The 15,269-nt window shown below is 47.1% G+C and overlaps 1 protein-coding gene across 1 annotated transcript in view; it reads right to left on the bottom strand.

Moving 5' to 3' along the window:
* The window catches only part of PSMD1 (proteasome 26S subunit, non-ATPase 1), a 114,827-nt gene that overhangs the window by 27,940 nt on the left and 71,618 nt on the right, over positions 1–15,269 (bottom strand). The window contains 2 exon segments of the mRNA XM_020972124.2: positions 1,215–1,331; positions 9,297–9,411. Coding sequence (XP_020827783.1) covers positions 1,215–1,331; positions 9,297–9,411 — 232 coding nt within the window.

Raw genomic sequence — 15,269 nt, 5'->3', positions numbered from 1 at the left:
TAAACCCAGCTGCTTCCCCCAAATCTGCAAACCTCACAAAGTCCTCAAAGACACGACCTGGACATAATGGCAACAGCTCAGGTCAAGATGCTGAAGCCAAGAGTCTGTCTGACCAATCTTCTCTGGACGTTTGAAAACGTCAGCTTACACCCGACCCTCCCTCCACTTTAAGGATCCTCCGCACAAGCCCCTGGTGTCCGGCAGCAGGGATCCTCATGAGGACACAGGAAGGGCTGTAGTTTTCATCAAGCTTCACGCTCAAGCTCCTGCTCGCCTATGCACCTACTGGCCTCTGTAACCCTGCTGAGCTTCAAGTACATGAGCCTTTCTGGAATTCTGTAAGGCTGGCCCCCGGATTGAACGTATCCAATTAGATTCTTATCTCATACACACACATGCATGTGCACACACACGTACTTTCTAGTGACAGTATAGCTGAAATAATGTTGATTATCATCAGAGAACAGCTGAACTGACATTTGAGTCTTCTTTGGAGAACCGTTCAGGGACAACCTGGCCCAGACTTTAGCCACTCACAAATACTGATGGTGGACTAGTGACTACTCCCCCAGTGCTGAAGCTCTTTAATTTGAACATACACTTCTCCATCACCTCCCCACATCTTCTCCGCTGATGCCCTAGGACCAGCCTAGCCCATCTCATGCCCATATTATGGCATAGTCCTGCCAACTGGGCCTTGTACCTGCAGGCTTTATTCAGAGGGCATTAGCCTCAGAAAACATTCCTTGTATTACTAAAAAACAAACAAACCAACCAACCAAAGAAGTTGATTTCTTCTAATTCTCAGATTTTTTCCCACTCTCATAGGGCAGAGACTGAGAAGCAAGATTCCTTAAAAATCTAGCCACTTGGCAAATTTATTAGTATGAATAAGCTCAATTTAAAACTAAACACACCCAATATTATTTTTCCATACAAAATTTCTATAAATAGTTCTCAACACATTTTTATGATCCTGAACAAAGTAATTTTTATCTTTAAAGACTGCTTAAAAAACAATGGATGTTTTTGTTGTCCTTAAAATGAACAAGTCTCTTCTTCCAACCCTCAAAAGGACTTACTCTTCTCCCACACGGTTCGGTATATTCACATGTCTTCCATCTGATGCTGAGCTAAGCTAATGATGAAGCCCAAGAAGACGAGCTGCAGGTAAAACCTCGGCCCTTTTGTGCCCTTCATCTCCCCCGGCTCACCTTTGGACAAGTGATCTCTGTCTGCTGAATCATGATGAGAGCCGAGGCAATGAGCGCACCTTGTCGCACGTAGTTCACTGGGTCGTTGGTCATGGGTTCCAGCAGATTGATGGCTTCCTAAAGACATTTTCAAAGGGAACTTTCAGATGAAGTAAACCTCGGCATAAGCTATTCAAACACCACATTATTTTTGCCCAAACATCAGATGAAGAGATTTGAGTAAGTCTGTGAGTTCTTGGTTAAATGATTGACCAGGAAGCAGGGACAAACTTGGAACCACCATGTGATGGTGCAAACATTATACATTGTCCAAATGTTTTTAATACTATTTACAAAGAACACATAACAGATAAGTACAAGAAGCATAACTTAATTTCTACTTTGTAAATGAAGATATATGAATAATCTTGGAGGCATATATTCACAGATGTTATAAACAGATGTTTCAGATCCTTAAGAAATAAAATTCCTTAAAGCACAGGCCTCAGAGCCAGGCAGGTTCTATTATCTATTCTAGATCAAACAAATGACTAAGAAATAAAGCAGACTGGCCTAGCATGACCAACAGAAAATTTCCATTGAATTAGTCTGTCAGAGCAGAGTCTCAAAGAACATTAGTTTTAGAATACCACACTGAATGTGGAATAATTTGAAAGGAAAAAACCCCACCCTCACTTTATTTCAACGTGTGAAAAATGTAAATCCATCTATTAATGGTGTCAGGGAAAATACCCTATCTGCAAACCCTTCTTTTACAGAGGAAAAGCCTTTCAGAGCAACCAGAGGCTAGAAGGTGATTTTCAGTCAAGTTTTCTCATTGAAGATCATAATAAGGAGAAATTCCATTAGGGTTCCATGGAGATAGCCTGAGTTCATATATTCATTCAGTAAATGCCATGTACCATGCTGGGTCTGCAGGTGGGCAGATACACAAGGTATAGGTTTTGCCCTCAAGGAGCTGGTGATTTAGCACTGAGGGTGGGGTGAGGATGTGACCTAGACAAAAAGGAAGGAGCGAAGACCCCAAGGCAGGGGGATCAGGGAAAAGATCCTCGGGTTGGAGGGACTGCCAGCTCTGCCACTAAATAGCTGTGGATAAGCCCCAGGCACGCCCCTCGGCCTCACTGTGCCAGTGTCTTCTCATCTGCCAAGTGGAGAAACTGATAGCTGAACAATCTTCTGTCTTCCAGGGGCATGCAGGCAAGAAAAAAGAACTTCCCATGAATGGGTATGGAAAATCCTTGCCAAAGATATGAAGTCCTGGGCAGGAAACTGAAGACTGCAGGCTCCCCAAAGACAAAGGAGACAGAAGAGAAAAGCTGATTTAGGGAGAGGGTGGAATGGGAACTTCCACAGCTTTAGAGACAAGCCTGCAGCCTCAGGGCTCTGGCCAGAGATGAAGGATTCCTCACCTAACAAAGGCCAAAGAGACCAAGAGAATGCTTTTGCGTGCCTGCTGTCCTGCAAATCTAATGAAAAGGTCTTTAAACTGAAGATGGAAGGGGTGCGGAGTGGGAGGAGAGGAGAAAACTGGCACCCTCAGACCCCCACTTCCCACGTGCCCAGTTTAGTGGCCTGTGGCTCCTCCATCATTGCTCCCCTCCCTTCTCAGCTTCTTCTGGGTGGTGTCTTTCCTATCCGGCTGTAAGCTCCCCGAGGCCAGGGCTCTTCCTTTGTCATGTTTGTATTGCCAGTGCACAGAGAAGGCTACACATGTGTTCTTACTATTGACTGCCCACCTGCTCCAAGCCCAATCTCACAGCAGTAGCTACAATGTCAGTTCAACCAGCCAGAGACACTCTCGCCTCTGAGAGGTCAGCCAGGCTACATCTGGGATATCATGGCATCTCCCACAGGAGGAAAGCCCTTGGCGGCTTCAGCTACCTATGGCTAAAAACACAAAACTTATGCAAAACAAAGATGAAATTAGGCAACAGGGTTCTTGACGCAAGGAGGCAAATTTGACTTGAAAGGTATCAGTGAAAATTGATGGGATGATGCTCATAACTGGATCATGGCTCTGGATGGACAGACCTAATTCAAAAGAAACAAGGGATAGAAGATATGTGGGGGTGTTTTGGACATTATGAAAGTAAGAAAGTATATATGAGGAAATCCAGCCCCCAAAGGAGGGCAGGGTGGTGGGGACCATTTGGGCAAAGATCCAGAGAGGGACAAAAAGAAACAATGTTATCATCAGAATACTACACACTACCCAGGGAAAATAAATGAATTGGGAAAATGGATCACGTCTTTCTCCCACTCTCTCCTAAAAGTATTACAGCTAATAGTTTCTTTTGGGGGGGGGCGGGGAAGGGAAGAGGCAATTGGGGTTGGGTGGCTTGCTCAGGGTCATACAGCTAGTGCTGTCTGAGGCCAGATATGAACTCAGGTCCTCCTGACTCCTGGGTCGGTGCTCTATCCATTGTGCCAACCATAGCTAATAGTTCCTTGATTTACTTTAGTGAGTTTTGCCCTTCAAAAGGCAAAGGTACCAAGATGGGGAAATTCTATGCTGGGGGTGATTCTCACCAATAGGACAGGGCTGGGGTGGAAAGGATGGGAACGTCGCAGGAAATGATCTCTACCTCTTAGATGGTTTGAGGAGAGAAAAGCTGGACAAATCTTCCCTAGCACAATGCCCGTCCCACAGTAGGTACTGAGCTGATGTACAATGTTGTGCCCCCCCGGAAGACTATCGTGAACTCAAATTCCACGGGAGAGTCAGCTCAGGAAGGACAGAAAACTCCTAAGAGGGAAATCTGGAGACACTCCAAGAGGAGGAAACACAGGACGAGCGAAGCCCGCCATCTTAGATCTTGATACATGCAGCCCCTCCAACACTGATTACTTCCACTTCTTGTCACTGTTCAGGTTGCTGGGTATGAAGTGAGTTATTTTTAATTTGCAATTTTCCTTCATTAAGAAAACCCAACAATGTGACATTTTATCTTTAGGTCCTACATTCACCTAGAATTTACTCTGTGTGTGTGTGCGTGTGGTGTAAAATGTTGGCCTTGGCCTGGTTTTCTGCCTATTTGCATTTCGGTTTCTTCTGTGGTATGTGCTGAATAGGAGGCCCCTCCCCAAATAGTTTATGTCAAGGGAGCGATTTCAAGAGCTGGTGCCCATGGCTGCTAAGCCCCAATCAGTGGGGGCTGAAAGACCAGAGGACAGGATCCGAGCTGCAGGACTGAACAAGGCCTGATAAGACTTAAACCAGGGCAAGGCTGAGGCGGAACGCGTGCACACATGCCCACACAAGCGTGTGTGTGGCCACATGCACACACAGATGCAGAGCCAGATCCTGGTTTTCAAAAATAGGGAGAACAGAATCTCTGAATGACAAGCACAGGAGTGGGACCTCCATTCCTGGCAAGATTCTTTAACACGAGCATTATAGATACGATTATTAAAACATAGGCAGAAATCATCAGCAAATGTAAAGAACCAGCACTTGAGCAAGAACAGGCCACACCAGTGGGCTGGTTAAAGTGGAGGGCAGAGACATGCTAACTATATAGAATTGATCTAGTCTTGAGAAAACCATTTGATAAAACAGCTCATTCTATTCTTGTGGAAAAAGAACAGAGATGTGGGCCAGACAGGAAGAATCCAACTAAACGGATTCAGAACTGGGTGAATGGCCAGACTCCAAGAAGAGGTACAGATGGTCCCATGTTAATTTAGCAGAAAGTCTCCAGGGATCAGTGCTGGGCCCTGCACCAGTGACCATTTTTAAAAAATCAGATAAAGAGACAGACAACAATCAGATCTGAGGAGGACATGAAAGTGGGAGGCAAAATTAATGACAGAGCCAGGATGCAGAAAGATCTTAGGCTAGAACCCTGGGCTGAACTAATTTAATGAGACCAGCATAAAATCTTACAGTTGGGTTTAAAAATGCTTCATGGGGAGGCAGAGCTTGTTTTATAGTTGGTTTTTTTTTTAAATGGACTGTTAGCTCAATATCAGGCAAAAGTGTGGGATGGCAGAGCCGAGAGGCTGAGCTGGGTTCTGACCGGAACTCATCTGGAGCACTGTTCTGCTCTGGGGACTACAGTTTAAGAAGCCCTTCCAGAGGACAGCAACCAGAGTGGGGAAGGGTCTTCAGTTCATACCATCTGACGACTGCCTGAGACAAGTGGAGGTGTTAGGCCTGGAGAAGGCTTGGGGGCAGCCGACAGACCAAAGAACTCTCTTCAACGACGGTAAGGCTGCCATGTGGCCGAGGGGTGTCAGCCTGTCCGGTGTGGCCCCGGAGTCCAGCTCAGACCCAGCGGCAAAGGTTTTCTTTCCTTTTTTTTTTTTCCATTCTAATTTTTTTTTCCCATATGCTTTTGAGTTGAAAATTTTTCTCCCTTTTCCTCCCCCCCACCCTCCCCAAGATGGCACACAATCTGACATAGGCTTTACATTTACATACCCATTAAACATATTTTCACATTAGTGAAGTTGTAAGTAAAAATTAAAACCAATAGGAGGAACTATCAGAAAGATGAAACAAAACTCAACTTAAGGTAAAAATAAGTGATAGCGATTCAACTTCCATAGTCCTTTCTTTGGATGTGGACAGCATTTTCCATCCCGAGGCCTCTGGAGATGTCTTAGATCCTCGTAATGCTGAGAAGGGTTCAGTTTAACATTCTTAGCCATTGCATAACGTGGCTGTTATTGTGTACAAAGTCCTCTTGGTTCTGCTCACTTCACTCAGCATCAGACCATATAAGTCTTTCCAGGTTTTTCTGAAGTCAGCCTGTTCATCATTTCTTACAGCACAATAGTATTCCATTACATTCATATACCACAACTTGGCTCAGCCATTCCCCAGTGGATGGGCATCCTCTCAATTTCCAATTCTTTGCCACCACAAAAAGAAGCTACGAATATTTTTGTACATGTGGGTCCTTTTCCCATTTGTTTGATCTCTTTGGGATATAGCCCTAGAAGTGCTATTGCTGGATCAAAGGGTATGCATATTTTTGTAGCCCTTTGGGCATAGTTCCAAATTGTTCTCCAAAATGGTTGGATCATTGGCGAAGGTTTTCAAGTAAAGACCAGATGCCAACGTCTCAGGTAAGGGCTTGAGGGCTGCCGAAGTCTCTTCCAATGCTGTGACCTGGTTCTTTTCTCAGATCAACCACATGGCTGGTCACGTCATGGCTGGGGAAGCCCCTGACTCTGCACTTGCAAGTTCTGGAATTTGCAAGACCAAGTCCTTGCTCTGCTACTGATGAGCCCCACAATCTGGGCCAAATCATCTGAATTTGCTCTTCTCCAAATGAAGGGCGGGGCGCCCCCTGATAGGCGATGAACTGGAGTAGGCCCTCCTGCTGCACGCATCACGCCTCACCAGCAGGTGTCGGTGGTTTGACAGGATGCACCTGGACAAGATACCCAGAAACCCACAGACTCTGGTGGGAGAATACAAGGGACACCTGAGCTAACCTTTACCCGAAGCAGGTCCCAACTGCTTCTGCCTGAAGAGCCTCAAACGTCCCGACTCTGCAGACAAGTCACTGTCAGGACAGAATCTGCTGGCCCAGTTCTGGCCCCTCTGACATCAGCTCCCGGACAGCAATCGTGTGCCACGTGCATGTTCACCATCCCTCTGGCAGAAAGGATTACAGATCCTAGTGCCTCCTCTCTCCTCAGCTCCTGTTTCAGGTCTAAGTTCATCAAACGCGGCTCCCGCAGTTCTCCCTAAAGTGATGAAGGCGTGCTGCAGGAAAAGCGGGACTAACAAAAGTTCCAGATGTCAAGCAGTGGCTGCTTGCCTCTTGATAAGCCGTCAGGGAGGCTGCTGGGAAGCTCCGGGGGACCAGGCTTTGGGTGAGAATGCTGTATGTGTGGCAGGAAACTCATGCAGGGGTGAGTGAATAAATCGGGCTGGCTGGGCTGACCTGAGCCCAGAGCCCACCAGGACCTCCCAGAGGAGGGAGAGAGTGTGTCTGAGATGCGAGTGTCTATATGAATGTCTGTGTGTAAGCAACTATGTGTACGTCTGTGTGACTGTCCCTTTGTGTAGGAGTGTGCATGTGTGTCTGTCTCTGGGTCACCACCAAGGGACCAGGACCTAGCCAGGCCATCATTCAGGGCAGCAGCCCCTCAGCACAGTAACTCACCAGGTGACTGTAACTTAAGGTCATATTCCAGAGTGACCTTAGAAGAATTTCCATTAGGGAAAAGCTGGGGAAAGTTTTCATCTTGGTTTCAGTTTCGTCACCTGTCACTAGCCCCTGTGTGCCTCAGTTTCTTAAGCGCACTGGGGATAAAAACAGTACCTCCCTCCCAGGGCTGTTGTGAGGATCAAATGAAATACCGTTCGCAAACCTCAAAGTGCTGCATCGATGCTAGCGATCGGCATTCTGGCTTCTATTCTAAAGATGACAGGTGGGAGGGGTTTGGATCTGATCTCAGCACCAGCAATCTGAGGTAGGGTAGGCCTGGATGGCTGATGTTTCGAAGTGATTACATTTCCATCAACTTCTAAAAGTGAAGCCTTTTGTCTCCCGACCCAGGCCCTGGACCCCAAGGCAGCCCACGAAGTGCTCTGGGGGGACAAAGAGCCGGGGAGGAAGACTGTGCTCTAACAACAGGAAGCTTGACCCGAGGCTCCCAGCTGACTGGCCAAGGCTCCGGCTGCCCACTTAGGTGACAATCACCAGTGCTTCCACAGCACTTCACGGCTGGCAGGGGCTTATGGTCACTGCCCATTTTACAGAGGGAGAAAGTGAGGCAGAGGGAGGCTCAGGGACTTGCCAGGATCGCACAGCTAGTCAATGTCTGAGGCTGGATTCTGACCGGATCCATTGTGTCTCCAAAACACTGGGCACCAGATCATAAATTTTTGTGGCCGCAGAAGTGCGTGAACCTGCCTATTAAGCTGTGAAGGGGCTGCAATCTGCAAGAGTGGAAGGAGTACGGCTCTCTTAGAGTATCACAGTGCTAACAGCAATTCTTACATATACAGTTATTTTACAGCTGACAAGCTGCCTGCCTTCCTCATAACCACTCTGGCAGACGGAGCCATTTGGTCAAAGCAGGAGGGTCTTCAAACACCGTCACCACTTCATTGCCTACGTGAGGAACATTTCCTACAAATGGATTAAGAGTGGATATTTCCCCCCATCACTTTACGAATTGAGGAAACTGAGGCTGAGGGACTGCAGGACCAGCCCTTGGTCGGGGGAAGCCCAGAGCGCAAGGCCAGCGCCTCCCTAGGTGCCTCTCCCAGCATCTCGTGCTCAAGCTTACATTTAACTCCATGGGGAGTGTCTGTGTTTATTCACTTTACATACTGATGGTGCCTAATTGTTTCTATGTGTACTTGTCTCCCTCAGTAGAACAGCTGCATCGTGAGAGTAGGGACTGCTCTATCCTTTGCGTCTGCACGCTCATTAGAGAGCATGGGGCCTGGCGCACTCGGGGCTGGAGTGCACGGGGACCGGAGCACACGGGGACATGCCCAACACTTCCAGATGCCTCTCGAATGACTCCTCCGCAGTCAGTACCAGGGACGGCATCACAAATGCCTGCCGATGCGGGCTGCCCAGCAGCAGGCCTGGCCTCAGAAGCAGCTGTATTCTCAGCCCAGCTCTGCCTCCTCCTCATGGGTGCCCATGGGTGAGGGGGTGAGACCCTCAGAGCTGAGCTCTGGGCTTCTGTACAAGGGAGGGACAGAGGGTGCGGGCGGGGGCTTAACAGATATGATGGGTGATAAGATGGTGCTCACGTCCCCATCTGGCATTGCTTCCATAGACCTTCTTTCCTTGGTGTCCCCAAACCGAACACCACTTAGAGACACGTGACGACAGCACATTTTGGGAAACTCTGAACGAATGGGATCAAAGGCGAGGAAAGGTCACTCATCCCAAACACTAAAGGAAACGTCCCAGGGCAAAGCTGCACAGCCTGTTCCCAGAGGCCGTGGGAGAGCAAACAAAACGGGGCCAGGGACAGCTCCCCCAGCGCTCTCTCAGGGACAAAGAGCATTGCACAAAGTGAGGCCCAGAGGGACACGAGTGGCGGCGGACAACCAGCAGCGGGAAAGCCTGGCCCTCGCCGATCACGGGGACTGACCTTGTTTCCTGTGCCGGCGCAGCAGATACCCAGCGCCATGGCGGCTCCATAACGAACGTGAGGGTTATAACTCTCTGACAACAAGGAAACCACGCTCGGGCACTGTTCAGGCGTCCTGGTCAAAAAACAGAAGAGAAGAAACATATTTTAAACACATCAGCTAAAAACTCTCCATAGGTCATCATTTAAGATTATTAAAAAAAAATGCAAAAAAAGAGTACTGCTGTAGACTTAAGTGGAATCCAAAAAGCATTTTTCACGTGCCTGCTCTGTTTAAATCATGACACACACCAAGCCAGGCAGCTCCATGCCCACGACACAAAGCACTGGGGGTACAAAAACAGAGGACAGGTCACTTCCCTGCTCAACAACCCCCAGGGGCTCCCCATTACCTCTGGAATCTGAGAGAAACTTCACTGCTGGATGCTGAAAGCCCTTCAAGATCTGACTTCAACCTTCCTCTACCTCACGCCTTTCTCCCCTTCATTTATCAGCCAGTGGTCCAGCCCAGCTGGCCCGTCATGGCTGTTCTGCACACAGAGCTCATCAGAGTCCCTCTGTGTGTTCCCTGGGCCAGGATGACAGGCACTCTTTCACTTCTCTTTCTTTATTCCTGGGGTTCAGCACACGTCTGCTACACAGTAGGTCAGTGGCTCTCAAATGTTTCGGTCTTTATACCCCGTTATATGCTTAAAAGTTGAGGCCTCCCAAAGAGCTTTTGTTTATGTGGGTTCTATCTCCAGATGTTTATTATTAGAAATGAAAAGATCTTGGTATTATCATGAAAATATTTTTGCCCTTACAGACTCCCTGAAAGGGCCTCAGAGGCCTCCAGGGATCCCCAGACCTGACTTCAAGAGCTGTTAAACTAAGTGCTTAATGGATGTTTGTCAACTGACTGACTGATCTGCTGGTTCAGGAAGCTACTCCTCAATCCTCAAGATCAAGTGTGTATATAAAACAACAGAACCACAGAACCGACATCCTCGGTGGAAGGTCTGTTCTGCCCCGTTCCCTCATTCAATGGAGGGAATGAGGAGAAGGGGACAACCTGACAGTGAGGGTAAGCAGATGATAACGGCCCTTTGAGGGCTGAGAGATCCGCCACGTGAGAAGCCATCTGCCCATGCTAAGTATTTCATAAATGTTTCTTGAACTGATTTTGGGGAAGAGAAGACTTGGGGGAGGGGACGCCAGGCACAAAGAGCTATTACCTAGCCAAGGGATTAGACGTGGTCCTGTTGGGTCGAGCAGGACAGAATTCAGAACAGCAGGACTAAGGGAGAGAACAACAAATCTGGATGTGATCTAGGGAGATCCATCTGATGGCCTGAGATACCCCCAGACGAATGGAGCCGAGGCCAGAAGCAGGAGGCTCCACCTCCCTGGAGATCCCTAGCTAAAGGTGAGATGGCCAGTCACCGGAGCTAGTCCAGAAACCCATCTTGTTCTGGGGTGGGGCTGGGGGCCACTAGATGGTCCCTCAGAAGCCACGATTCTGAAACGATACCAGAGTATTTATCACTCAGATTCTACCTGGTCTCTAGTCTCTATTTAGGCCAAAGAGGAGGGAGTCATTCAGGGTGACGACTCCGATTCAGTGTATGCTCTTAATAGAATTTAATTCCCCTTGGTTAAATCTGTGGGTTGCAGACTAGCCAAACAATAAGGTTAAGCAATAAGCTAATTCCTGGTTTTAATTTCTAAGGAGATTTTGTACTGATAGAAGAGGAAGATAAGAGAATGACAGTTTCCCAACCTAGGTCTCAGGTAAAGAAAAAAAAAATCACCCAAGTTTCCCCAAGAGGTGCCTTATGTGAATCCTATCTTAGAGGTCCCCCCCCCCCCGCACCCTCCCAACATGGACTAAAAGCAGAATACAGCCCGGAGAACTCTTTAACCCTCGGGTTTTCTTGCGGAGCTGCATTCCATCCTCGCTCCTCAACTGGAAAGGAAATTCCTATTTCAGAGGGAATCAAGCCAAGTTTATGAAAACTGGCCCTGAGAGGAAGAGCTTGACACCCCAGGGCGGCCTGTGTCTTTTCACAAACACTGATGCTGGCTTGGAAATCGAGTTCAGGTGGGTTAAGACTACCTTTTTTAGCTTGGTCAACTTAGCAATAACACCAACATCAAAAATACCTTCAAATGGTTTGTGGAGGAATCTTCAAGTGAAGGGTGGGGGTGGGGGGGAAACAAAGTGGTAGGGGGGAGGTGAGCTGGATGGAGGAGCTGCGAGGGCAAGGACTCTTGAGATTGTCCAACCCAGTTAGATTCACTAATTCTGTAAGGAAGAAACTGAAGCCCAGGGAGGGGCCCTCTTTCCTCTCTCATCTCTGCCCCAGAGTGCATTGCTGCTTCGGCTAGGCTGCCTTGCTTTCCCTCAGAGGGGCAGTTAGTTGATGGGGCTGGCTGGCCCCCTCCCCGTAGGAGCTGCTGATGGGGGGCGGTGGAGGTGGAAGCAGGGGCAGGGATCTAGGGGACGTTGTTACTCCCAGGGATCTTGGCATGGATGGCAGCAGGTCAGCAGCTGGTGTGGGTAATGGAGAGGAAGGCAGGTCCTTTTCCATACTGATCACTACCCTCAGTGATGGCTGTGGGGCCCGGGTCACATTCAGATGGTCAGTGGCAGATACATGCTCTGGCTTGTACCTTAACCTTGCCTGGAACCAGGCGTCCATATTATTTCCTGGGCATTTGCCAACGATGCTGCAGCACACACCCCACCTCTGCTTCCCTTTATGGGCTATCTCCTCCCATAAGAAGGTAAGCTTCTTGAAGGCAGGAGTTTTGCTTGCTTGCATTAGAATCCATAGCAAATTGTGTAGAGCACAATCCAGTGCAGGCCACACCAGCAGAGCCACAGCCACTGCAAATAGGGAGCAGACCTTGGGAGCCACTGAATCAGTGGCAGTGGCAGCTTTCGGAGCTCTCAGCCCATAGACGGTAAGGGGGTCAGACAACTGGTCAGAAGGAGATTACAGGGGTCTCTTTGCTAGCACTGAGGCAGGACTCTGCTGCTTTGCCTATACTCAGATCTGGGTCACAGTCCTGGAGGGTAGTCCCAGGGTGAGGAGGAGCACTAGCATAGCAGAGCTTGTGGCCCGTAGAGGGGGGACCTGCCTCAGCTCCAGGGCAGAAAAGAGCGCTTGTGGTCTCTCACAGACCAGAGCACAGGCCAGGAGAGGAGTACACAGCTCTCCTTAAATCACACACCACCTTGGAAGAACGGAAAACTTACAGGTCCCTAGAAGTCTCTCTGAAAACAGCTGCATAAAACTCCTGAAGCTTGGGACAGTGTGCCCTCCACCCTGGAAGCAGAGCCCTACTTTAACAAAGAGTTAAAAGTCAACTAATAGGCTGGGAAAATGAGAAAACAATAGAAAAAAACTCTGACTACACAAAGTTACTATGGTGACAAGGAAGATCAAAACATTCACGCAGAAGAAGATAACCAAGTCAAAGCTCCTACATCCAAAGCCTCCAAGAAAAGTATGAATTGGTCTCAGGCCATGGAAGAGCTCAAAAAGGATTCTGAAAATCAAGTAAGAGAGGTTGCGGAAGAATTGGGAAGAAAAGTGAGAGTAACCCAAGAAAATCATGAAAAACAAGTCAACAGCTCGGTAAAGGAGATCCAAAAAATAATGAAGAAAATAACACATTAAAAAACAGACTAGGCCAAATGGTAAAAGAGGTCCAAAAAGCCAATGAGAAGAATGCTTTAAAAAGCAGAATTGGTCAAATGGAAAAAGAGCCACTCCCCAACTGATAAAGGATCAGTAGTTTTCAGATAAAGTAATCAAAGCTATCCACAGCCATATGAAAAAATATTCTAACTCACTATGGATTGGAGAAATGCAAATTAAAATTCTGAGGTACTACCTCATACCCATTAGATTGCCTAATAGGACAGAAAAGGAAAATGACAAATATTGGAGGGGATGTGGGAAAAATGAGACACTAATACATTGTTGGTGGAGTTATGAACTGATTCAATTGTTCTGTAGAGAAATTTGGAACTATGTCCACAGGGCTATAAAATCAGACATACCCTTTGACCTCGCTATATCACTACTAGGTCTGTATCCCCAAAGATAAAAAACAAAAAGGAAATGGACCTATTTGTACAAAAATATTTATAGCATCTCTTTTCTTGTGGCAAAGAATTGGAAATTGAGGGGATGCCCATCAATTGGGGAATGGCTGAACAAACTGTGCTATAAGGAATGCAGGATGCTCTCAGAAAAACCTGGAAAAGACTTACATGAGCTGATGCAAAGTGAAATGTACTGTGTACAAAGTAATAGCAATACTGTAGAATGATAAGCTGTGAATGACTTAGCTATTCTCAGCAATACAACGATCCAAGAAAACTCTGAAGGACTTATGATGAAAAATGCTATCCATTCCCAGATAAAGAACTGATGGTGTCTGAATAGAGACTGAAGCAGACTTTTTTTGGTCTATGTTTTCTTTCACGACATGACTAATGGAAAGGTTTTGCATGACTACACATGTATAACCTATATCAAATTGACTGCCTTCTCAATGAGGGGGGTGGGGAGAGAGGAAGGAAAAGAATTTGGAACTCAAAGTTTTAAAAATGAATGTTAAAAACTGTTTTTACTTGTAACTGTGGAAAATAAAATACTAAATGAACTAAAAAAAAAGAAATCACTGTAGTTCTGATATGTGAACTGTGGGAAAGGCACTGACGTTTTCTCACGTGTAAAGTGAGAGAACTAGACTGAGTGAGTTGCAGTGTTCTTTTCAGTTCTGTAATCGGCGATTAGCTCTTTGAGAGATGCAAGCAGGTCAACTCTCTGCCCCCTGTGCTACAAACAAAACCTCAGAACAAGACCAGAAGGGCTCTAGCCAGCTTCAGTTCTTCTGTATCTCCCCACTTGGTTGAGAGCTCAGTACTGGGCATACCACATGTGCTCTCCACATTTCTCACTACAAGAAAAATCAGTTCAGTTCCATTTATCTTATTCAACCAACACGACAGATCTCTGCCTTCACCATCTGTGATGAGAATTGTAAAGTATCTAAGACGTGACCCCTGCCATGAATCTGACTAGAGAGACGAGATATCAAATAGGCAGGCCTGGCCAATGCTGTTGACTGATTCTGTGAAAACGCAACGTTAGTGCCCGTCATTGTGGACCACCAGGCCTGACCTCTGAGGTGGGTCAGATAACTTGAGAGCAGGATGACTGATACTTCAGCTGGGGTCAATGTCATGGTGTAAGGTATGCCTTGCACACAAAAAGGGGTATCTACCTATACAAGGCAGCAAATGATAGAGGCTGGTAAGGGATGTTGGCAGCTAGGTGGTACGGGTCTGGAGTCAGGAAGACAGTTTCCTCATCTGGAAAATGAGCTGGAGAAGGAACTGGCAATCCACTCCAGTAACTTTGCCAAGAGAAGAGCCAGACATGACTGCAACCAACAACTGAACAAGAACAAGGCAAGTGATGATGATGATAATCAGCATTTATATAGTATTTCAAGGTTTGAAAAGCACTTTACATGTATGTGTGTGTGTAAAACCCTGATAAGTAGGTGCTGTTATTATCCCATTTTACAGAAGGAAACTGAGGTAAACAGTTAAGTGACTTGCCCAAGGTCACACAGCTAGTAAGTGCCTGAGGCCAGATTTGAACCCAGGAAGACTCCAGGTCCAGTGCTCTATTCACTGCTATTTTGGAAGGCAGAGGACACAATAAGGACTACAGCGGTCAGGGGAGGATTTGAAGAAGTGAGATCCGAGATGATTTAGGTGGAAAGAGGAAAGGCAGGTGATCCAGCAAAGAAGAATGGTGTGAATATAGGTACAGAGGATATTTGGGGGGATGGTAAATCTGAGACAGTGCATGAGGGACAGACTGCACCAGATAACAAAGGGACTTGAATGTAAGACTAGATGCTTTATTCGATGGGCAATGGGGAATACAGGTTTTGGGGTAAGGG

This window comes from Phascolarctos cinereus, unplaced genomic scaffold, assembly GCF_003287225.1.
Source record: "Phascolarctos cinereus isolate Bilbo 61053 unplaced genomic scaffold, phaCin_HiC Scaffold_5;HRSCAF=322, whole genome shotgun sequence".
Taxonomy (NCBI): domain Eukaryota; kingdom Metazoa; phylum Chordata; class Mammalia; order Diprotodontia; family Phascolarctidae; genus Phascolarctos; species Phascolarctos cinereus.
Note: the sequence above shows the minus strand (reverse complement) of the source record. Positions and strands in the feature narration are given on the sequence as shown.